Source organism: Neopsephotus bourkii, unplaced genomic scaffold, assembly GCF_033783945.1.
Source record: "Neopsephotus bourkii isolate Nb327-2 ecotype Australia unplaced genomic scaffold, CSIRO-AGI_Nbou_v1 NB_122, whole genome shotgun sequence".
NCBI lineage: Eukaryota > Metazoa > Chordata > Aves > Psittaciformes > Psittacidae > Neopsephotus > Neopsephotus bourkii.
This window is the reverse complement of record NW_026900639.1, coordinates 1,056,663-1,079,904: the sequence shown is the minus strand read 5'-3', so window position 1 is coordinate 1,079,904 and position 23,242 is coordinate 1,056,663. Positions and strand designations below refer to the sequence as shown.

Sequence of the window (23,242 nt, the reverse complement as noted above, 5' to 3'; positions counted from 1 at the left end):
GGAGAAGGTAAAAGGTGGATCGGGAAAGCTAAAAAGGGCAGAGCGGGAAAGGTAAAAGGCGGGAGGGGGAAAGGTAAAATATCCCGCTCCAATAATCACGCCCTCCGATCAACCCAATTGAGCCTTGCGCGCCCTAGGAGAGCGGGGGAATAAGGGTAGCAAGGTCACAAGAGGATGATTTTGGACTATTTTGCCTTTCATTTGTTAAATCCCATTTATTTTTAATGCTTTTATGTGTGTGTGTTCCCTCCCCCCGTTGCGCCCCACAGCCGAGGCTTGGCGCTCGACGCGCTCGGCGCTCGACGGGTTGGATGCGCTCGGCGCTCGACGGGCGCATGCGCGCTGCGGGTTGTACGGAGCGTAAGGAGAAAGGGAAAGATGGCGGCGCCCGGCGGTGGTGTGGAGGCGGAGGAGGACGCGCCTGGCCTGGTCTTGGGGAGGCTGGAGGAGGAAGCGCGGCGGCGGCAGGAGAGGCTGCGGGCTCTGAGGCAGCGCACACTGCAGGTCGGTGACGGGGTGGCGGTGGGAGGTGTGTGGGGTGGGAGGTGGAGGGGTGTGAAGGTCTGGAGTGGGCCTCTGTGTGTGTGTGTGTGGATGGTCTGAGGTGCGCTTGATGGTTTGAGGGAGGGGGAGAAGGGATGTGGGGGTCAGAGGGTCTCCAGTGGGTCTGTAGTTATTTGGGATGTGGGGGGCAGAGGGTGTGGAGAGTAGGTTTAGAGGTGTGGGAAAGATTGGGTAGGGACAGGAGCATCTGAGGGTAGGTGGGGGGTTCAGGGGTGCTGAGGGGTCTGGAGCCCCCAGGCTGGGCAAAACAAGGGGTTCAGGTTATGGGGCATTGGGGGTTTATGGGGCCAAGGGGGAAGGATGGCTGGTGTGTGGTGGGGTGTTTGGGGAAGCAAGGGGGCGCAGGCTGTGGGGTGGAGAGAGGAGCAGGGAAGAGTAGTGAGGTAGAGGGGGTCCCCTGCTGTGGGGAAGGGGATGTGGGGTGAGAGGAGTGCCAGAAAAAGCAGGGTGTGAGTGCTGGAGGAGGGGGCTTGGGATTTATGTGATGGTCCTGAGCTTTGTTGGTCTTGTCTGTGGGTTTGTGTGGGCTCTGTATGACCCCAGGGCCTGTATGGCCTGTCCTCGGGCTTCCTCTGGTTTTTAAGTTCTGCCTTTGCCATCCCTGGCCTTTGCTAACCCCCTCTCCCATTGTGTAATTAAGCCACTTGATTTTTCCACGCTGTCTCCCCAGTTCTCTGTGTTTACATCATATCTGGCATCCAGGCCACAACCTGGGTTTGGTAGTGAGGATGAAAAGAGCTTTACCCCGGGGTTAATTAAAAACATGTTCCATTTCTCTGGTGTTTTGTGGGCCTTCAACTTCTCATCCATGAGACGCTGAGACCTCATTGCCTGTAGTGCAGGCTTGAGGATACTGGGGAACTGGCTGTGTTGCCAAAGCCAAGGGTCAGTAAATGGTGTGTGCTGTGGATGGTGTGGCAGGCTCCTTGCTCAGCCCCAGGGGAATTCACTGTGGTTATTGTAAACCTTGTGTGCAGAAGGTGCTGCTGGTGGCAAAATATCTGGGATCAGTTATTAAATTTATCTGAAAAGTTTTGCAATTTCTTGGATTCTCACCCAAAAAACTGTGGTTGTTTTCCCTGGTGTCCTTGTTGCTTCTGCAGATGCTGAGCTCAGAACATTAAAATGGAATTTTTATTTTATCTTATTTTTTTTTAATGGAGTAAACTTGACAGACTTGGTCATTAATATCTTGGCAGTGCCTGCCGAGGAAGGTGGCCATGCTCCAGTGTGTCTCTGCACATCCTGGCATCGCTTGGTTCTCCCCTTTTGGGCTAGTAGGGTGGTGCTAGTTCTGCTTCTCTTCCACCACAACATCCTGAATTTGTTGATCTAGTTTAGTATGGTCTACTGGTGTGTGAAGATGTTCTGTCCCTCCACTGAGGGACCTTCTCTTGGGGCCACTAAAGGGAGCCGTGGTTTGGTGAGCAGGCCAAGTGTGTTCTGCTGTGGTTCTTGTTTTGAGATGTACGTTATGATCACAGAACTGAGCTTTATGAAGCGGGAGAGTGGGATACAGCTCCGTGATGACTCTTCCCAGGAAGAAAAACCATGGAAAAGAAAAACTTCTCCTAAAAGAAAAGCTCTCCCCTTTATTTTCTGTCCCATCGAGCAAATTTAGAAGGAGTGAGACGTTGTGGACGGAGTCATGCATGGAGTGCTGTTCTCTTCTGCTTTATTGCTTCAGGGTTTTTGTTCTTAATTTGGGGTGAGATTTTCTGACGTGGTCCCTGTGAAAGCTAATGTGGCTGTTGTTAAAAACAAGTAGCATCTCACACACAGTACCAGTGAATGCCTTTGAGGGTAAAGCTCCTGGTAGACCTGTCCTGGTAAGTTTGTTGAAGCCTCTCTAAATCCGTTTTTACTCTTGGCTTTTGCAGCTTCCTGAGACAGAGTTCCACCGTTTAATAACAAAACTACTTCCTTTGGTTTAAAACCCATTAAATGGAAGTTGCCTTGGGTGCTCTCTCACACAGCCCTTGTGAGAAATAAAACAATCACTCCATGATCTTGTTTATGAGTTTATAGCATGCTTGGTCTCCCTTTCAGATCCAGGCTGTGGTCTGTGAAGTCTGTCTTTGTACACAAATCTCTCTGAATCACCTTGGTGACTTTTCCTGGTGCCTCCCTGAGTGCTGGGATGCCCTTTTTCTGAGAGTGGATCAGGATGTGGGCACTTGGGAGTCTACAGCACTGGCATTTATTTTGTGTTCCCCCCTCTCGTGTTCTTACTTTAGTTACACAAGCCTGTCTTCAACAGTCAAAAGCTTGGCTGCTTTTTCCAGTGCTATTGGTCTCAACTGAGACCTTTCCACAGGAGCCTTCTCCAGGCTGAACAAGCCCAACTCTCTCAGCCTGTCTCCATAGCAGAGGTGCTCCAGCCCTCAGAGCATCTCCATGGCCTCCTCTGTACTCACTCCAGCAGCTCCACTTCCTTCTCATGTTAGAGGCCTCGGAGCTGGATGCAGGACTGCACGTGGGGTCTCACCAGAGCAGAGAGGGAGGATCCCCTCACTCGACCTGCTGGTCATGCTGCTGGTGATGCTGCCCAGCACACATACTGTGTTGTCTCATTGCTCAGATGTCATTTTACAACCCGTCTGCCAGCTGTTGCTGGATTTCCTTCTGAGCGATTTCACCTGCAGCTGCTGTCATCTAGCCAGTCAGGTCTTTCCCAAGTCTTCTGTGGTGCTTGTGTCAGCCCAGACCCTGGCAGGGGGCATGGTGGTTGAGAAAAAGAGAGGATCCTCTCATGCTGCTGTGAAAAGCTGCTGCTGGGGTTTCTGGAGGGAAGTTGCTGCACTTTCAGTTGTGTTTCTGTTTGAGGAGGAGGTACTTGAGATGCAGCAAGGAGCCTCCTTCAGCTCAGGACTTCTCTACAAGTTGAGCTGTGTGCTCAGTTTTCCTGGGAAGGTGATGCTTACCTTTTCACAAATCAGTGAGGAAACGTGGGGTAATTAATATCCAGACACATAAAACTGCAGAAGATGATCTTGTGCTTTCTGCTTTGCCTACCTGACCTGTCGTGCCACCTTTTATTGATGGACAGCAAATGGGCTTTTACGTAATAAAAAGTGTTTGACTTCTGGGTGTAATTTACATTTGAGAAACATCAGTCACTGCTTGCTCGTACAAAGATTCTTAGAACAGTCTGTAAGCTCTCAACCTCAGTGTACAGCCTTGGCATCAGCACAGTTTGCAATGTCAGGGATCAGGTACAGCATCAGAGAGGCTGTTTCCTTCCTAAATTTAAATAACATTGCCTTTCAGTAGCAAGACATTACATTGCAGACTCTGACTTGTTGGCATATTGAATATTACTTCCTGTTCCGTCAAAAAAAATACACTTTTGGATTGTGTAACTGTTATCTTGGTTTGCAAGCTTTCCTCTCTTCTTTTCTCCTCGTCAAATATCTTGCAGTACTTGCTTACTAAGCTTCCAAGCCCTGAGGGCTTCTGCAGTGGCCTGAGAGCTAAAGGGCTGCTGGTCTCCCAGTTGGCAGTATAGAGCTGAAATGTCTGACCCCCTAAGGCTTCATTCACATGATGCTTCTGAGCAACCAGGGTGTCAGGCTATTATCTGAACACATTTTTACTTCTTTACTTCCATGCAGGCTCAGCCAGGATGTTGTGGTTTGGTTTTTTTTTTTTTTCTTTGGGCATTTTTACAGTTTCTGTGAGTACAGTTTCTTTTGAGTTTCTTCAAAAGAATCGTGACCAGCAGGTCAAAGGAGGTGATCCTGCCCCTCTACTCTGCTCTCGTGAGATCTCACCTGGAGTACTGTGTCCAACTCTGATGTCCCTGATACATGAATGACATGAAACTGTTGGAATGAGTCCAGAGGAAGCCCACAGGGGTCACCCATGGCCCTGAGCACCCCAGTGCAGCCCCTTGGGGTCACCCAAAGCCCTCAGCACTCCAACACAGACCCTCGGGGTCACCCATGTCCTCATGCATGCCAATACAGCACCTTTGAGTCACCCATTGCTGAGAGCATCCCAGTGCAGCCTCTTGTGGTGACCCAGCTGTCACAGAACCCCAACACAGGCCCTTCGGGCCACCCATGTCCCTGAGCACCTCAATAAAGCACTTTGGGGTGACCCATACAGCCCAGTGCAGCCTCTTGGGGTCACCCATGTCCCCAAACATCCCCATGGAACACCTTGGGGTGACCCACAGCTCTGAGCACTCAATGCAGCACCCTGGGTTGACCCATATCTCTAAACATCCCCATGCAGCCACTTGGGGTGACCCACGTCCCCACGCACCCCCATGCAGCACCCTCAGGTGTCCCCATCCCAGGCAGGGACTGTCCCTGCCTGGGGACATCCTGGTCCCCACAGAGACCTGTCTCCCCATCCCCAAGTCCCCCCATGACATGGGGAGCCCCATCACTCCTCCAGGCACTGTCGGCACCTCTGCAATGTGGGGGTCCCCAAGGAGACCTCATGACCCCCTCAACAGCATCTCCCCACAAATGGCACGGCCACCTCACAAGGACATCCCTGAGGACATCCCCTGTCCCCTGCCAGCAGTGGTGGCACAGTGACATGAGCTCTGCCCTATTTTAAAGCCATGAGAGATAACAGCCGCACTCCCAGCGCACAGCCCTTCTCTGATCCCACCAGCTGGGGAGGGCTGCGATGATGGGGAATGCTGCCCTCGAGGTGACACTCAGAGCAGTGGCATCACCAGCTGCATTCAAACCTCAAAATGAACCCAGCAGTGAGACAGGGAGAGGTTGATGTGGAACAGGGCCATGGCCCAGCAGCCTTGTCCTCACCCGGTGCTTTAGGACATCACCATGGGGAAGGCCAGGGCAGCTTTGCACAGGACCTGGCTGGGGAGGTGACACTGGGGTCTCTTGTGTGGCCCGTCGAGCGCCGAGCCTCGGCGGTGGGGCGCAACGGGGGGAGGGGCCACACACACACATAAAAGCATTAAAAATAAATGGGATTTAACAAATGAAAGGCAAAATAGTCCAAAATCATCCTCTTGTGACCTTGCTACGCTTATTCCCCCGCTCTCCTAGGGCGCGCAAGGCTCAATTGGGTTGATCGGAGGGCGTGATTATTGGAGCGGGATATTTTACCTTTCCCGCTCCCGCCTTTTACCTTTCCCGCTCTGCCCTTTTTAGCTTTCCCGCTCCACCTTTTACCTTCTCCCCCCTCCTATGGGTGGAGCGCGAAAGGGTCCCCTCCCAGCATCAGGTACCTAGGGGGGCCTTGTCACCGCCCCCCCTGTACCTGGGGGAGGGCCCGTCGGGGGGGGGCGGAGCTGCCCGTACCGAGCCGTGCCGGCCCGGCATGGCTTCTCGGGAGCGGCTCTACGAGCTTTGGATGCTCTACTTCGCCAAGGTGAGGTCAGCACCGGAGGACCCCACGCACACCCCAGTTCTTCCCCCACCTCGGATTGGGTTGGGGGGCAGCACCCCTTTTAACCCCCATCACCCCGCTGCCTGCATCCCCCTTCCATAGGGAAAAAAAGAAAGCTAAACCCTGCCTGCATCCCCCCTGCAGTGAGACCCCACTTGCAGTACTGTGTCCAACTCCGGTGTCCCTGATACATGAATGACATGAAACTGTTGGAATGAGTCCAGAGGAAGCCACAAAGATAAATGGGCTGGAGCACCTCCCATGTGAAGGCAGGCTGAGAAAGTTGGGATCCAGGGAGACCTCAGAGCAGCCTTCCAGTATCTGAAGGGGGCCTATAGGGATGCTGGAGAGGGACTCCTCATTAGGGACTGTAGTGATAGGACAAGGGGTAACGGGTTAAAACTTAAACAGGGGAAGTTTAGGTTAGATCTGAGGAAGAAGTTTTTTACAGTTAGGGTGGTGAGGCCCTGGTGCAGGTTGCGCAGAGAAGCTGTGGCTGCCCCATCCCTGGCAGTGTTCAAGGCCAGGTTGGATGGGGCTTGGAGCAACCTGGTCTGGTGGAAGGTGTCCCTGTCTATGACAGGGGGTTGGAACTGGGTGATGTTAAGGCCCTTTCCAAACCAAGCCATTCTGTGAAAGATCATATCTCCCTGTTTTATATGTCCCCAAAAATCTGAAACCAAGGAAAGGGAATAAAAGAATAAAAACCCCAGTAAAACAACTCCACAGTAACCTGTTATCTGGAAGCCATTGGAAAGTCATGTGGGAGCAGCCTTGAAGGTAAGCCTTCTGCTCTGCCAGAGGAGAGGAGCAACATAGGGAAGTGCCATAATCTCTTAATGTGTCTGTGCATATTTTCTGCCAGCTTATGATATATAAAAAAGCGTTTCTGAAGCTGGTTGCTTATGAAACCGGTGCTTAGGTCATGTTTTCATTGCTGCCTTTTATTAACAGGAAAACCCCACCAAGTTTTTGCAGAGAGCCTTGTGAAAGCTCCCATGGTGATGTAGATCTTTTAAAGTTTAAGGTTGTTTTTCTGTGTGTGCTTTAGGAAGCAAATAGTTCTAGCACCCTATGTCCTGCTGCCGGGAAAAGTGGGACAGGCTGTGCAGACACCTCCAAAAGGAAGGCATTGGGGTTAAGAGCTAAAGAATGGGATTCTTCATATGGCTTTTATTTTGCAAATGACTTGAGTATGGGCAGTAGAAGCTGTGTGAGGGCAGGACTGGTCTGTAGCTCACTCTGTGCCCAAGGGTTCTTGTGCTGATGCTCATGACGGTGCTGAGGCTCATCCTCACAGTATCGTGTGGTAAAGCCTCACTTACCTTCTTTTTTTTTTTAATCTTGCTAAATGCTGAAAATCAGATTAAAATGTTCTGTGTGTGTTTCTTAGGAAGACTTTTATTTTTATTGTTTTTTAGTTGAAGAAAACCTTTAACCCAATTTAAGCTTCAGCTTAGCACGACTGTCTTTAGCTTAACAGTTTCTGACTGTCACCTAACTATACTCTTTGAAGTAGAAACTTAGAATCCCAGAATGGTTTGGGTTGAAAAGGACATTAAAGCTCATCCAGTTCCAACTCCCTGCCACAGGCAGGGACACCTTCCACCAGACCAGGTTCCTCCAAGCCCCATCCAGCCTGGGCTTGAACGCTGCCAGGGATGGGGCAGCCACAGCTTCTCTGGGCAACCTGTGCCAGGGCCTCACCACCCTCACAGGGAAGAACTTCCTAAGGTCTAATCTAAAATGGGAGAGCAAGGTCTCCTGAACCTTTTTGAAGGTACCTGGCTAGAGGTGACTCTGTTTGCACACGCTGAGGTCTTGCCAGTGCTTGCTGGAGCAGTTTGACCAGCAATGAGATATGCAAAACCATGGGTATTTTCAGGATGGAGACGTTGTGTGCAAAGTTTCAATGGCAATTTGCAGTTTTCTGGCTTAAAATAAGGTGCTCAGCAGCATGGTGTTTCCTGTGAAAAGCTGACACCGCTTGCACCACCTCAACTATAAAATCATTCTCCTACAGATCGGACTGAAGCTTTTGAGGAGATTTATCTGCTTAATGGAGGGTCGAGTCCAAAGCAGTGTTTGGAGCAGTAAGGAAGTCCTTGTGCGAGATAAGAAGTCATGAGATAGCTCTGTTGATCCCCACTGGCTGGTGTAAGAGGAGCCATTTCCTATCTGGAAACAGGAATTTTGTTTCAAGTCCTCTTTCCATAACCACAGCTTTCTGCTGAGCAAGTTGATAATTAACTGTTCCTTGTATTTATGTATTTATGAAATGCTTGTCTGCAGGTTGCCCTTGAAACTGGTTCTCTGATGCTTTCCCATCTGCCCGGTTTGGACTTGGATGAAGTCTTTGCTTGGCTGTGGCGTGTACTGAAGTTTACCTTGCTAAAAGTCCTGTTAAAACCACCACATAATGTCAGTTCTTCCAGCAGGCACATCCTGTGATGTGGCTGTAAACACCTTGTGAATTGGAGCTTGCATCTTACAAATATTGAGGTCTCTGCAAAAGCTCAGCTGATTTGGGGATCCATCTGTGGTAAGGAAAACTGCTGGTAAAAAAGGGTGGAAGATGGAAAGGTCACGGCTCTTCAGTTGGTTCATGTATCCCTGTGCAGTGTGTGTGTGTCATCTACAAATGATTTAGGGGTGAATTTTATTTTAGTTAAAAATATGTGTATGTATATTTAGTATAGAATTTGATAGGTTTTCCTCTGGATAGCACCAGAGGAGCGTAGTAGTAGTGAAATAAAGTAGTATGTACATTACCTTTCTTGCAAGGATCTAAGTGCTTTTCCCACAGCTACTTATTTTTAGCAATAGATATCTGCGTAGAGGAGCTGTTGTCTCGGGAGCTGCTTGTAACCTGGATCTGCTTCTTTGATGCAGCTATTGAAATAATCTTATGTGTGGCTGCTATTGAAATGAGAGGAAATACTTCATGGCTGCCGGTGGCGTGACAGGGCCATGACACATTGCTGCTGGGTTAATTTGGATGGCAAGGGAGAGGACGGTGTTCAGAGGGAACTTCCCAAATTCAGCTTTGCATGACTGCAAGTGGAGAGGTTGAAATTGTGGTGGCTCAGGCTGTCAGATGCTGAATGCAGTTAAAATGTTGAGAGGAGCTTTGCATCCACTTCTGACCTTTCCCTGCCAGTTTCTAGGGTTTCATGGTTGGTTGTTTCACCCTGCTTCAATAATACAGCTTGTGGCTGATGTAAAGACAAAAAGGCAGTGAAGTGCCAGTGCGTGCAGGAGGGATTTGGATAGCAGCAGGTTGGAGATGGAAGGGTAGACCTCAGAGCTGGACTCATCTGATGGAGCGGCTCTGTGCTAGGAAGACATGTGAAGCAATACTTTCTTGTTTTGGTTGGCTCTTTAATGGGCTGCTCTGTCCTGTCTGAGGCTCAGCAGTGCAGGAAGGACGGGCCAGCGTGCTTGACATGGCAAGGAAGCATGGCAGAGTGGGAGAGGATGAACTGTGGGAAGATGTAAAGCAAATTGCACTAAGTAGAAGGGAGGGAAGCTTGAGATGCAATACGTGACCCATCAGTGTGCACCTACAGCCCAGAAAGCCAACCATGTCCTGGGCTGCATCACCAGCAGGTCGAGGGAGGGGAATCTCTCTGCTGCGCTCTTGTGAGACCTGCCCCCTGCAGTCCTTTGTCTAGCTCTAGGGCTTCCAACCCAAGAAGGATGTGGAGCTGTTGGAGTGAGCCCAGAGGAGGCCACAAAGATATTCCAAGTGCTGGAGCACCTCTGCTATAGAGATAGGCTGAGAGAGATGTTTGAGATGCTGTTCCTTAGGCTAAGACTCGTACAGGTAGGCAGAACTAGCTTGACTCAGACCCTCTTTTTCTTATCGCTTTTGCCACTGCCAGCAGGCACTGTTGCCACTTGTCAGACTGCCAATGGATCAGCCCAGCAAAAGTTGGCACCTGGGGGCAAATATCTTTGAAAAGACCACGCCAGATGTTTTCCTCCTTTCAGTACAGAACCACTGTGATATAATAAACCCCGTCAGGAGTGTATCTTGTAAACGGAGGGCTGGCTTTCCTAGGAGAAACCAGCAGAAAGTTTGAGTTGTTTTTTTTTTCCTGATGCTCATTAATTTTGAGTGACTTCTGCATCACCGTGATAATGGACAGAGGGTTTTTACATAATTTTCTCTTTTCACCTGTACTTATAAAAAAAGATTAAGCACTCGTTTTCAGCCCAAACTAGACAGTGCTAAAACCTCAGCTCCTTTAATCTACCACTTGGTAGCCCCAGCTGTGCTGTCTGGGCTGCCTTTTTGCTGAGGCCTTAGGATGGGCTCCGTGGAAATAATAACTGACATGAAGCCTCTTTTCATCCATTGCTGATAACACGGTTGTGCTGAATGGGTAGGAGCTCTGGAGGGTAATGCAGAGCTGGAGGTATGACTTGTGGTAGCGATACAGATGGTGTGTAAGCTCTCCATTGGGGAAATCTCATTTAGCCTTCAAATGGATAAGCTTGTCTCTATCACTGCTTGTTCTTTACATTATTTAAATGACCTGTTGTGAGTAGCTTTTTATTTTTTAATAGAAGAACCTTGTTTTTCCAAGGATGCAGTGCTGGAGGGATTGTGTCTCTCCTCCATAGCTGCTGGCCCCATTGACTAGTTTCATGCTGGGGTGATGGAGGGCTGATACTCTAGCTATGAGGCCTTTCCAAGCTTCAGGAAAAGTGTTTGGGTATCTAAGATAGCTGATTTTCTTTTTTACACCCTACTGAAAGGTTTAGTGTGAGCTCAGCTGTTATGAGCTATTAAGGACTGATCTGGAGATTTGCTGTGAAGTTGAACTGTGGAAACCATTTTGATTGGAGTTCCTGTTTTATCAAACCTTGAAGAACATACCCAGGAGTCAAATCCACAGGAGAGCAGGCCTGAACCTACAACAATTCCTGCGGGAATTTCGCTTGGCATCTCTTATTGAAAGAAACATATGATGTTTGTTACTGGGAAGGCAACATTAGTGTGGTCCTGAGCTCTTCGGCTTTGTGAATTGTGATACCATTCCAGCTGCTGCTTGTTGAACAGTGTAGTTAAAGGTCAGTTTGAAGCTTTTCCTCCCCTGTAAGTGTTTGATTCCCTTTCAGATTCTATTTTTGAAGCTTTTAAAAGCTTTCCCTTTATTCAGATTTGGTTCAATTTCCTTTGACAACTCCCAGCATCCTTTTGTTTTTTGTCTTTTTTGGTTTTTTTTTAACTGGGGCTCGACATTTGTTTTCCTGGTGCCCTCAGTTCCATAAATACAGCAAATGCAAATCATCCTGCTCCTCAGATCGTCTAGTGTAAAGCATGACCCTTTCAAGGGTAATGTATTTTCATCTGGAAGAAAGTAATTTGAAATACAAGTGTCAACAGGGAAAAGGAGCGTCTGTGTGAACTTTCAGGCATGCTCCTTAAGCTGCAAACGTGGTGCAGAAATGGGGATCCAAAGCTGATCTAAGCAGCAAACACATTCCTGAGAGAATTTAGGACAGCTACAAAGGATATTGTTAATAAGCAAAAATCAAGCGACCTTTAGTAGCATGATGAGAGGCAGTGAAGGGCAGCACACCACCTTGAATGTGCGATCCAGGCTGGTAGTGAGGATGATGCGAAGCATCTAAAGCCAGAAGGTGTTTGCCAGAAGTTAGGGATGACAAGCTGAAATGAGAAAATCTATTCTGTAAGCACCCAAATTTCACCCATTTCTTGCAGCTAATGCAGCTTGCGTGAGCTTGTGCAGCCCTGATGACAAGACATGCTGCTCTTCCTTTAATTTTATTGTCTTTTCTGCATCTCTTGGGATGCAGCTAGCTTTGTGCTGATTATGTGGCAGCTTCCTGTTGTTTGCACTGTTTCATGTGAAACAAGGCACAGAGGTGAACAACAGGAATGCCTGTGAGTCTGTGGAGAAACTGATATTTGGCCCTGGCCTGTGCTGTAAAAATCTGGGTGCCTGGGACTGCTGAGGATTTTGTGCCGAGGTGATAGAGGCACCTACAAAGAAGCAAAAAGTGGATGCCTTGTTTCTGCTTGCTCAGGTTCTCTGTCAGAATAGCTTAAGGAGAGCTCTCAAAAAATGTTCAGTTGCATTTAGGTATAAAAAATAATACCAGAGAACAATAAATAATCCAAATAATGAGACCTCTGCTTTGAAATACCACGAAACCAGCACTGTGAAGTATAACGTGGCTTAATAAGCATCCTTTGTCTGTAGTGTTTGAATTTCCAAGGGAGATGAGCAGATGGTTGTGCTGTTGGCTTCTGTGGAAAGGCTTGTTGTAGGCATGTATTGCCCATATAATAAAGAGCATGTACATGTGTATCTATATCTGTTATGAGTTACTGCATAAAGATTCCACCTTCTCCGTCCTTGCAGCCTTCCTTCCCTTTCTTCACTTGCGAAGTGGGTGGTATAATACTTTTTCCTGTCACTTAGGAACGGTTGTATGGGAAAAAGTCCTCGCTGAGGTAGTATTTAGCATTTACACTCATAGACAGACCTTATCGCACAGCTGTGTTCTGGATATACAGGTTTTCTTTGTCCTTTTGCACTTGGCTTTGCTGCTCTTAAATTCTGGGACAGCATTTGATTGCTGCAGCTGAATAACAGGATCCACTACTAGGTAATTTCCCAGTGGAAGACCTAGGTTCTCCTCTTCTTTTAAAACAGACTATCCAGAGGTTCAAGGGGATGCTGCTCATTTTCCAAAAGTGTGTGTCAGCAAAACCAAGGAGATCATCAGGTGGGAGGCAGCTGCTGATGTGAGGACTCAGCTCAGCAGGGAAGATGCCTTTCTCTGCACTGAGCCTTCATAATGCAATAACATAACAAGTGTAATAGCTGCAGAGCTGTTTCTCATGCTTCGTTGGCCAAAAAGCTCTGAATGAGGCCAAAAAAGCAGGAACCTCTGAGGCTTGTACATCCATTGAGCTGTGTTTGTATGGCAAGGAAGGGTCTCCCACCTGCTTTTTCGCTCTGCATCCCTGCACTGGCGCTAAAGCTTTTGTGGCTGTATCATGCGTTGCACTGGGGGGGAAAAATGGCTTTGGCTGCAGCCCAACCTTTTGTTTAATGTTGCTTTCGCTTTGCAGCCATATCGCTTCCCTGCTCCTCCACGCCTGCCTGTGCTGGCAAGAGAGAGGTAGGTGGGGGAGGAAGGGCACAGAGCTGCTTGTTTCCTTTGCAGTGCAGCTCTGTGCTGTGTTTTCCTGCCACCGCTGTGGACGAGGAGCCTTTCTGCCTGGGTTTCCAGGCTGTCTCGAAGAATCAGTCAGTCTGCAAACACTGGTGAACTCCGACCGAAGCCTCTCTCCTGTTGAAGGCTGACTGGTGTGTGGCCTGGCAGTTTGGCTTGCTGCTGCCCTCAGTTTTGTTCTTTTCTGCTTGTTTTTTATCTTGGTGGAGCAAAGCAGCGTTGCTTTCCTGAAAGCAAAGTACCAAGTGGCTGAGAAAACAGTTGCTGTGGAAACAGACCGTATTAAAGTTATTGCAGCGAGGATAAAACACACACTTTAGGGCTACAAAGGCTTCATTCCTATTCAGGCTTTATTAGGAAAGTAATAAACCATCACAGTGCTGCTCAAGTGGCTGGAGTTGGAAGCCTGCAGACAAAGTGATTGTGCTTCCATCGTGCACGTAAATAGGCGCACAGTGGGCAGCCAGGAACGGTCGATCATCTAACCTTGTGAAAGGTTCCTTGGGAATCTTCTCTCTGGTGCCACACCGTTGTTGACTTTGAGACAAGAAGGTTCTCCAGAGCTGTGTCTGTGTATTGCAGGATCTGGGGCGATGGGGAAGATGGGATCAAGGGGGCTGGGATGTTAATTTGGATCCAGAGTTTGCTGGAGATGCGGGTGTTTCTTGATGCCTGCAGTGAGGTCCCAGCTCCGGTGTTGTGTTGCTTGATTGGTACTCACAGGGCAATCTGTTGACAATAAAATGTGAAGAGCGGTATATTAAGCACTCACTTTGTCTTGTGGGCTGCTTTGGCTTGGAAGCCAAAAGGATTGTGTGAAATACGTGTTTTGTTTTCTTTAAGCTCTGGAAACCTTTTGTGACTGTGTGTTTAGGAAAGGGAAAGGCTGGAAAATAAGGTGGTAGAGGAGTGCCATAATATCTCCCAGTGCTCTGCTCAACACAAAAGGTGGGAGCTAAAAGTGGAGGTTTCAGGTGAATCACATTTAGGCTGTGCATTGCTGATGACAGTTGTGTGAAATAAGGAGCTGTTTGTGCCTCTGTATGAAGGTGGGTCTCTTTGTTTCCTCTAAGGATGTGCACATTTGGTGGTTATAGTCAAGGCTTGAATTAGTGTCTGCTCATTCCCAGCTCCCTGCTGTAATCACTGGAAACAGTGACAGTCACAGCTGTCTCCTCCATGTGCGCTTTGACAGGTTTTATGCAAGGGAGCCAAATAAATACAAGTATTTTGCTTCAGCTGTAGTTCCCAAGATGCTGCCACACAGACATAAGCCTGTGCTACCAGGGAAGACAGTGATCCTGCTTTTGCTGCTCTCTCTGCCCCTCCTCTGGTGAGCTGAGGTTAAAATAAACCCAGCCAGGTTACAACGAACCCAGCAGGAAAAAGGAAGCACTTGGTTTCTCTTTGCTTCAGTTCCTGGTTCACAGGGAGGCCTTGTGAACAGGAGGGGTGGGAGAAGGGTGGCCAGACTTTGGTTTAAGCGCTGGCTTTTGTGTATGTGCGAGCCTGTGGAGATAGGCTGGAGTTGAGCAACCTTTCACACCCATGTGAGTGGATTCTACTGAGGCCGCATCCTGTCTGTAGCTGCCTGCACTGGCATGCATTTGACCCTTCTGTGAACTGGTTCAGGAAGCTAACTGGCTTTTATTTTACATCTTTCCCCTTTTGTTTGGTTGGTTTGGTTTAATTTTTGCGGGAGAGTGAGTCCTTGAAGTGGTTTCCTATGGGGCGAGGTGAGCGCTGGCAATGGGAAGGTGTGGCTGGTGGGGATGAATGGAGGATGAAGATGGAGCGGGTCTCTGACATGATCACCTTGGATGGGACAGGCAGCAGGATGGCAGTGCCAGCCAGGCCAGCCAAAAGCAGGCTGCCCATGGGGCCAGGGCTGGGGCTGACAGACTGGGAGGCTAGGTGAGAGGTATTTATTTTGAAGCTTGTGAGAATCAGCACCCAGGTATAAATAATGGAGTGTGATGGGATTATTTTGAGTAATAGCACATTGAGCTGGCACAGAGGCATCTGGGATAATAATAGAATCAGGGAATGGTTTGGGCTGGAAAGGACCTTAAAGCTCATGCAGTTCCAACCCCCTGCTGTGGCCAGGGACACCTTCCGCTAAACCAGGTTGCTCCAAGCCCCGTCCAACCCAGCCTTGAACACTGCCAGGGATGGGGGAGCCACAGCTTCTCTGGGCAACCTGTGCCAGGGCCTCACCACCCTCACAGAGAAGAACTTCTTCCTCAGATCTCATCTAAATCTCCCCTCTGTCCTTCTAAGGCCATTCCCCCTTGTCCTTTCCCAACATCCCCTTGCCAAAAGCCCCTCCAATTAAATCAGTTAAATGCTTGATTAAATGAATTTGAAAAGCACTTTATAAACAGGTTTACCCACAAGTACTCTTTGTGATGCAGTGCTCTGTTCACCCTTGGGAGATGCTGGCCTCCCCCAAACTTGCTTTACTTCAGTGCACCCGTCTGCGTTACTCTGATGGATAAAGTGCAGCAGGAAGCTGCCAACCTCCTACGAGTCAGGCAGGGACCTGCAGAGCTGCTGGGAGCTGGGGGAATCCCTCCTGTCTTGTCACCAGCAGCAATTAGTAACCAGCGGCACAAAAGCTTTACAGTCTCTAACTCTCGCCTGTCCAAAAGACGGCGGTTGGAGAATGACATCATTAACCTCATCAGCAAAAGGCATCCAATGTTGTGAGGTCAGGGTTACTCAGCACAGGCGCTGAGCAGATGGACGGGTAAAACATTCTGTTCCGCACGATTTGAGTGTTAATCAGGCTGTGCTTGATTCTGGGAGTCCCTCTGTGCCCATTCCCTCTTGCAGTCTCACACTTCGATGCAGGTGGAAGAGGAGACTTCCTTCTTTCCCATCTAATTTCTGCTGTGTTGTGGGGGTGTGAGGAATTTGGAGACAAGGCTGCCAAAAGCTGTGGTATGCCTTTTTTCTCTCTTTTTTTTTTTTTGAGGGAACGTGCAGGGCTTCTTTCCTCTACCCACAATGTTCCTGCCCTAGAACTTTGCCAGAGAGGTGGAAATTAGACCTGGCTATGGGACAGCATGTCTGTTGGAGCTGTGGTGTGTATCCTGTGGGTGTGTACTGCAGTCCTGTGTCCAGCTCAGGGGCTCCCAACGTAAGAAGGACATGGAGCTGTTGGAGTGAGTGCAGAAGAGGCCACAGAGATGCTCTGAGGGCTGGAGCACCTCTGCTGTGGAGACAGGCTGAGAGAGCTGGGCTTGTTCAGCCTGGAGAAGAGAAGGCTCCAGGGAGACCTTAAGAGCACCTTCCAGTGCCTAAAAGGGCTAACAAGAAAGCTGCAGAGGGGCTTTTGACAAGGGCAGGTATGGACAGGACAAGGGGGAATGGCTTTAAACTGACAGAGGGGAGACTGAGATGAGATCTGAGGAAGTTGTTCTGTGTGAGGGTAGTGAGGCCCTGGCCCAGGTTGCCCAGAGAAGCTGTGGCTGCCCCATCCCTGGCAGTGTTCCAGGCCAGGCTGGATGGGACTTGGAGCAACCTGGTCTGGTGGAAGGTGTCCCTGCCCGTGGCAAGGGGTTGGATCTGGATGAGCTTTGAGTTTCCTTCCAACTCAAACCATCTTAAGATTCTATGTCTGAACTCATCCTGTTTCATACAGTGAGGCACTGCTACTTCTCTTTATGAAGGGAGACACCACTGTGTGAGCGTTCAGACCATAATGCTCTTTCCTTGGAGGTATGTGCAGCAGTTCTGCCCATGGCACTATGGAATTTCTCAAGGAGACAAGTAGCCGAGCTTCTCGGTGACTTCTTACTGAAGAGCCCTCAATGGTGCCTCCCATTAGGTGTTTCCTCTCATCAGCCCATTTTCCATTTTGGGTACCTATGCTAAATTTCCATGCTGTTTGTCAGTGCTGTGTTTGCTGTTGGGTCCATTGTCTGAATTGCTGGTGTGCTGTTACCACACTGCAGGTGTTTCAGCATCTCAGGTGATGTCTGAATGAACAATTAAACATTCATAAAGGTTGTCAGAGGCTTTAAAGAAAAAAACAAAATAGAGACACTCATATTTGGTGTTTTTCAGAAAAAGTAATGCAAAGCTCAGCTTTTGAGCACTTTGTCATCTGTATGCTTCAGGCTCTTTGCAAAAGTGAAATGATGCTGTTCTGCCCTGAAATGAGTCTGAAGCAGCTCAGGACTTGGGGTTCCAGCACCAGGAAGAGATCTTTTATTATTGCTCAATTTGAGGAGCTAAAGTTACAAAATTGGATTGAAAATACTTGTCTTTAGCTGAAAAACGTTAGTTCCTGAGCTGAATTTTCAACCCAATGCTGAAATGTTAACTGAAGCTCTGTAGGTGCTGTAGGTGGATGTAGGTGGCTTGGTGCTGCCCCTATCCTGCCGTCAGAAGGAGAGAAACGGTTTTTCTATCCAAAATAGTGTGGCCAGCAGGACTCGGTTAGTGACTGCCCAGCTGTACTCAGCACTGGTGAGGCCACACCTTGAATACTGCATTCAGTTTTGGGCCCCAGACTATAAGAAAGACATTAAGGGGCTGGAGTGTACCCAAAGAAGAAGAAGAAGAAGCTGGTGAAAGATCTGGAGCACAAGTCTTGGGAGGAGTGGCTGAGGGAACTGAGGTATTTTGGCCTGGAAGAAGGCTCTGGGGGACCTTATCAATCTCTGCAGTATCTAAAAAGGAGATTGTAGCTAGGGGCAGTTGGTTTCTTCTCCCAAGTAAGAGGGGATAGTACAAGAGGAAATGGACTCAAGTTGCAGCAGGGGAGGTTTAGATTGAATATTAGGAAAGTAAGTCTTCACCAAAAGGGTTGTCAAGCATTGGAACAGGCTGCCCAGGGAGGTGGTGGAGTCACCAGTCCTGGTGGTATTTAAAAGACGTGTAGATGTGGCACTTAGGGACGTGGTTTAGTGGTGGCCTTGGCAGTGCTCATTAACGGTTAGACTCAGGGATCTCAATGGTCTTTTCCAACCTAAATGATTCTATGATCCACCACAGCCCAGCGGAGGATTGCAGCATATTGAGAAGGAAAGGCTCAAAGGAGGATTTGTGTCTGTGTTTCTGGGAGAAACTAGTTTGTTTTTCAATCAAGGCTTTTGTTCTTGGCTGGTTTGGTGCATGTCTTGAAGTCCCCTGCGGCCATAACCTTGGGTGAATCATGGAAAAGAAACTGCAGTTGTTAATGCCACCTCTCCCAGTGGCTCCCAGTCACTTTGGTCTGGACTGTAGTCGCACTGCTTGTGAAACTGTTAAGCTATTTGCCAAGCCTGTGTGTTCAGTTAGACTCACAGCATCCCTCTCCGGTGGTTTTGAACCATCCCAGTTTCACGATGGGGAAATTAAAATCTCGTTGCTGAAATAACGTGTGTTGTAAGAAGCCTGAATAAATGGCTGTGTGCTGCTGGGCCACTTGTTTGCTACATGAACATAAGGTTGCTGTTGGTTGTAGAGGAATTTAGTTGTAAAGTTTCGTTCCCTTGTGACCTCCAAGCAAATAACTTAAAATACTCATGAAGACTAGATGGGCTTGGTGATCTCCATCAGTACACAGGTTTCCCCAGCATCTTGCTGCCTGGGAGAGCAAACTGGAATGCAAGAAAGCAACAGATGATCAGAGAATCCTAGAATAGTTTGGTTTGGAAGGGACATGGTTGGTTTCTGGGCTGGAATCGCACAGTGCCGGGTCATGGGCAGCTTCTCATGGACCAACACCCACAAGTTCTTCTCAGGGCTGCTCTCTTCAATCCAGTCTCCCCCAGCCTGTATCTGTGCTTGGGATTGCCCTGACCCATGTGCACAACCTTGCACTTGCCGTGTTGAACTTCATGAGGTTTGTGCTGTCCCACCTCTGCAGCCTGTCCAGGTCCCTCTGGATGGCATTCCTTCCCTCCAGGCTGTTGGCTGCACCACACAGCTCAGTGTTATCAATGGACTTGCTGAGGGTGCTCAATCCCACTGTCCATGTTGCCCACAAAGATGTTGAAATCCAGGGCCTGTGGCTGGAGAGCAGCAGCCGTGCTCTGTTACGGTTGGCTGGCATTGCTTTTCAACGGGCTTGTTTGTTTAGTTTATGAATAGGAAAAAGAGACCTCCAGAAAATAGGTTAATCATCAGCTCCAAAAATGCAGTTGGGTTTGCCTGGTGCCCAAGCAGCGCTGTGTAATTGGTGCATGTGAAGCTGTGATTTACATTTGAGAATCTCTCAGTAGTTTATCTAACTTTATATATATATATACACACACACATATATATATACACACACACATATATATATGAATATGGTATGGGGAGGATTCAAGTGTGGATCTTGTTGGCTGCAGCAGACTGTTAACCTTTCAGCAATGTCCTGGTGTGTAAATGCCAACCTAGCTGTAGTCTTTCTCTTTTTGTTTTCTCCTTCCTCAGAGAAATGAAACTGGCCATGTGTAGCATTTGGGTTTTTTTCTGCTTTTATCTGAGAGCCACAGGAGTGACATATTAACTTGCTGAAAGGCATCCAAAATCCAGCCAAACCAGCCTGCCCTCTCTTCCCTCCCACCCCAGAGGAGAACAAGAAGATAAGCGGAACATTGTCCCTGTCTGCAGTGATGGCTTCTCAGCTTGAATATGACTAGCAGGTGTTTTGTTTCTAAAGCTGTGTTTTATTTTTTCCTGGATAGTAGAAGAGAGTTACGTGACTTAGCAAAGATATGATTGGAGTTAAAGCAGGCACACTGTTTCTTTGGCACAAACAGAATTCATTCTTGTGTTCAACCCCCTTTTTTGGTAGAGAATCAGCCGATTCCCGAGTGTTGTGTCCTCTAAATCAACAGCTTGTACTGGAGGATGGGATGACTCTTGCAAGCACATTAACCTGTCAAATTCAAATAAAGGAGTTTTGTTGTTGGGGGAACAAGCTGTAATGGTCTGCTCTGCCTGCTGCCAGCACCACTTTTGCAGGAGGGCTGGCTGTACCTTCTCAGAAGTGTCAGTGCTCTGACCGCAGCCTGCAAACCCCCCCAAATTTTCCGTTGCTGATAACAGTAGTGGTTTCAGTGGGTGCTGAGGAGTGACACTTTACTGCCCATCTTCAAGCACATTTGTCCTGCCATTTCAAGGATGGATAGTCGTAGGATCCTGGAATGGTTTGTGTAAGAAGGGACCTTAAAGCCCATCCAGTTCCAGCCCCCTGCCATGGGCAGGGACACCTTCCACCAGACCAGGTTGCTCCAAGCCCCGTCCAACCTGGCCTTGAACAGTGCCAGGGATGGGGCAGCCACAGCTTCTCTGGGCACCCTGTGCCAGGGCCTCACCACCCTCACAGGGAAGAACTTCTTCCTCAGATCTCATCTCAGTCTCCCCTCTGTCAGTTTAAAGCCTTGTCCTGTCCCTACCTGCCCTTGTCAAAAGTCCCTCTCCATCTTTCTTGCTGGCTCCTTTAGGCACTGGAAGCTGCTGTAAGGTGTCCCTGGAGCTTTCTCTTCTCCAGCCTGTCTCCATAGCAGAGATGCCCCAGCCCTGCAAGCCCCAGAACTGGACATAGGACTGCAGGGGGAGTCTCACCAGAGTGTAGTAGAAGGGGAGAATCCCCTCCCTCGACCTGCTGGTCATGCATCTTTGCAGATTAGGCGCTAGTCTCTTGTGTGCATTTGCTCCATTTAAGGCAGTGCCTCTGCTTGTGCATATTTCCTTTGGAGAAGCAGCTTCAGACTCAGACTTCAGAAGAGCACCACTTTACCTCTCAAATGTTAATTATTAGGTGCTTTTTCAAACCAGCAGCTCCGTCCATTCTCTCTCATCATGTCAGTGTTTCCCTGCCAGCACAGTCAGTCTCCCCGCTGCTTCCCAGTGAAGGGTTATGGTATTTCTTAGCAGCATGGTGTGTTTTGCCAGCCAGGGCTGCGGCTTCACTGCAGAGGGTGAGTTTGTTTGAAGGAAAGCCCTGAATTAGCATTTTGGATTAATAAGGATTTACGGGACATGCTTGGCACGGGGATTGGGACAAGACTCATTATTCACACTGGATTTGAGGTTAGTGGCAGGGCACCTCTAATGGCCACCTAAAGCAGGCAACACCAGTGCATGCATATACCCATTGTTAACAGCATTGGTAACAATGTTGGAGCAGCAACATCATGTGCCAGTGTGAACTGCAGTGACCCAATTGAATCAGTGTCATGAGAAATACCAGGGTGAGGATGGGGGGTGAAATGTAATCTTAAACTTATTCAGGGCCTGGAAAAGAATAGTAAGAATTTGTCCAAAATGGGTGATGCCAAGGAAATTTGGTGTAAAGTGGTGTTCTGTAGCGTGTTGGGCAAAGCTCTTAGAGGGAGCCTATGGACTATGTGAGCACAGGGGTGTCCCCAGCCCCCAGTGTTTGTGTTCTATGCAGCTCGGATTTTGCTTTGAAAATGCCCTACATGTAAAGGGATTAGTGATGTTTCTACTCTGTTGGGATGGAGAAACTTATTCATGGCTTTTCCAGCTCTTTGTTGCCTAAAAAAAGTATTCTGGCTTTGAAACGTCTTGTTTGTTCTCCTCAAAAGCTCTTATTTCCTCTCCCTCAAACTTTCTGCATTTAATAGAAACTCATGTATTTTCACATATGCATTGTCTTCACTGAAGAGTCTGTAGCTCTGACCTCAGGGAAGTATCTGTGTCACTAATTTCACTGGGGGACAGCAACTTGCTGCCAGTAACGTTCTCATCTTTGCTGTGTAAGAGCTTGCGACGTTTTCAGGTTCTGAAATCGTGATAATAGGTATTTAAAACAGGAAACCGCAACCACTTAGGCGTCATTTTGGGTTATTTGAAGGAAAGAAATAGTTCTGCTTGTTTATTATATAAAAAAACCCCAACTATTAAAAAAAAGATAGTATTAAAAATACCTTTCCTTTTGGAAATGTGAGGTTATTTTTTGGCGGCATGGACATAAACCAAGGTGTTTGATTTTTCAGAGGCAGTTTTGTTCCTTGTGTTTGTTCCTCATGGGAAGTCACGCTGTTCAGGCTCTGATTTAACCATTTCCATAGTAACCAGCTATGAGTGAACCAGGATTAGGGCTTCAATAAGGAGTAAGCAGCAGGGGCACAGAAGTTCCGGCTCTTAAAAAATCATGTTTTTATACAATTACCGCAAGGGATGCTATGAGTAAATGAATTCTAAACAGCTTTGGAAAAATATCAGTGGATCTTGGATACTGAGTATACTTTAATGATGTTTTTATGTTCAGAACTTTTTGCTGTGAAACCTGATTATGAGCTCCTTTTGTTGGCTATTTAGAGAATTTAAGCTGTTGGTTTGAAAACGTACTTTATTGCTAATAGAAACCTTTAGCTACTTGGTGACATTTTGTGATACAGCCTTTTTGCATTCTGGCATTAAACATCTTGAAACAGCAGTGAGGTGAGAGCAGGGCTGCACAGCAGTGCCTTGCCAGACGTCAAGGACATCTCAGCTTAAATCCTGGCCAAGTGGGAAGCAAAAAGTACTAGTACGTGCCATGCTCAGACCGAGGAACACTGACTCTGGCCTCACCTCGTAGCCGATCTGATTGCCGTATATGCGTCAGAACAAAGAAATGCTGAGGGAAATGGTGAACGTAACCACCAAACAGGATGAATGCTCGTTACCTCGATGAAGCTGTCTGCTTGTTGTGCAGAAAATCAGACTGTATGACCCGGGACCTTCCCGGTTGTCAGGTATATGAGGACAGGCTGTTGTACGGACTGATCTTTTTGAACGCTAGTACTTTGCCTTGCATGGGCTCCCCGTGGCTGGCTCTCGGCAGCCAGTAAGTGGCAATAGGAGCAGCTACAGCTCAGCTGTCAGAGAATAGCTGGAGAGATCAAACTTGCTTTGTTCCAGCACTGACCTCTCTTTAACTCCTCAGAAAGAGAGTTATTTGTGCCAAAGAAGCACTTGACTGGTAATGTGACCATCCTCTAAGCCTTAAACGGAAGATAAGGAGATCTTTAGTATTCTGGTCAATCCCCAAGGAAAATATGTTGATATTAGTTCCTAGGAAGAGGAGAAGCTGTCGGGTCATTTTGTTGACTTTAGGGGTTGCCAGGGGATGGCTAGCTGTGGCTGGGTT

At 48.1% G+C, this 23,242-nt stretch overlaps 1 protein-coding gene across 1 annotated transcript in view; it reads left to right on the top strand.

The window, feature by feature from the left end:
• The window catches only part of CCDC12 (coiled-coil domain containing 12), a 47,618-nt gene that overhangs the window by 162 nt on the left and 24,214 nt on the right, over positions 1-23,242 (top strand). The window contains exon 2 of the mRNA XM_061365670.1: positions 240-504. Coding sequence (XP_061221654.1) covers positions 240-504 — 265 coding nt within the window. The remainder of the gene's footprint in view (positions 1-239; positions 505-23,242) is intronic.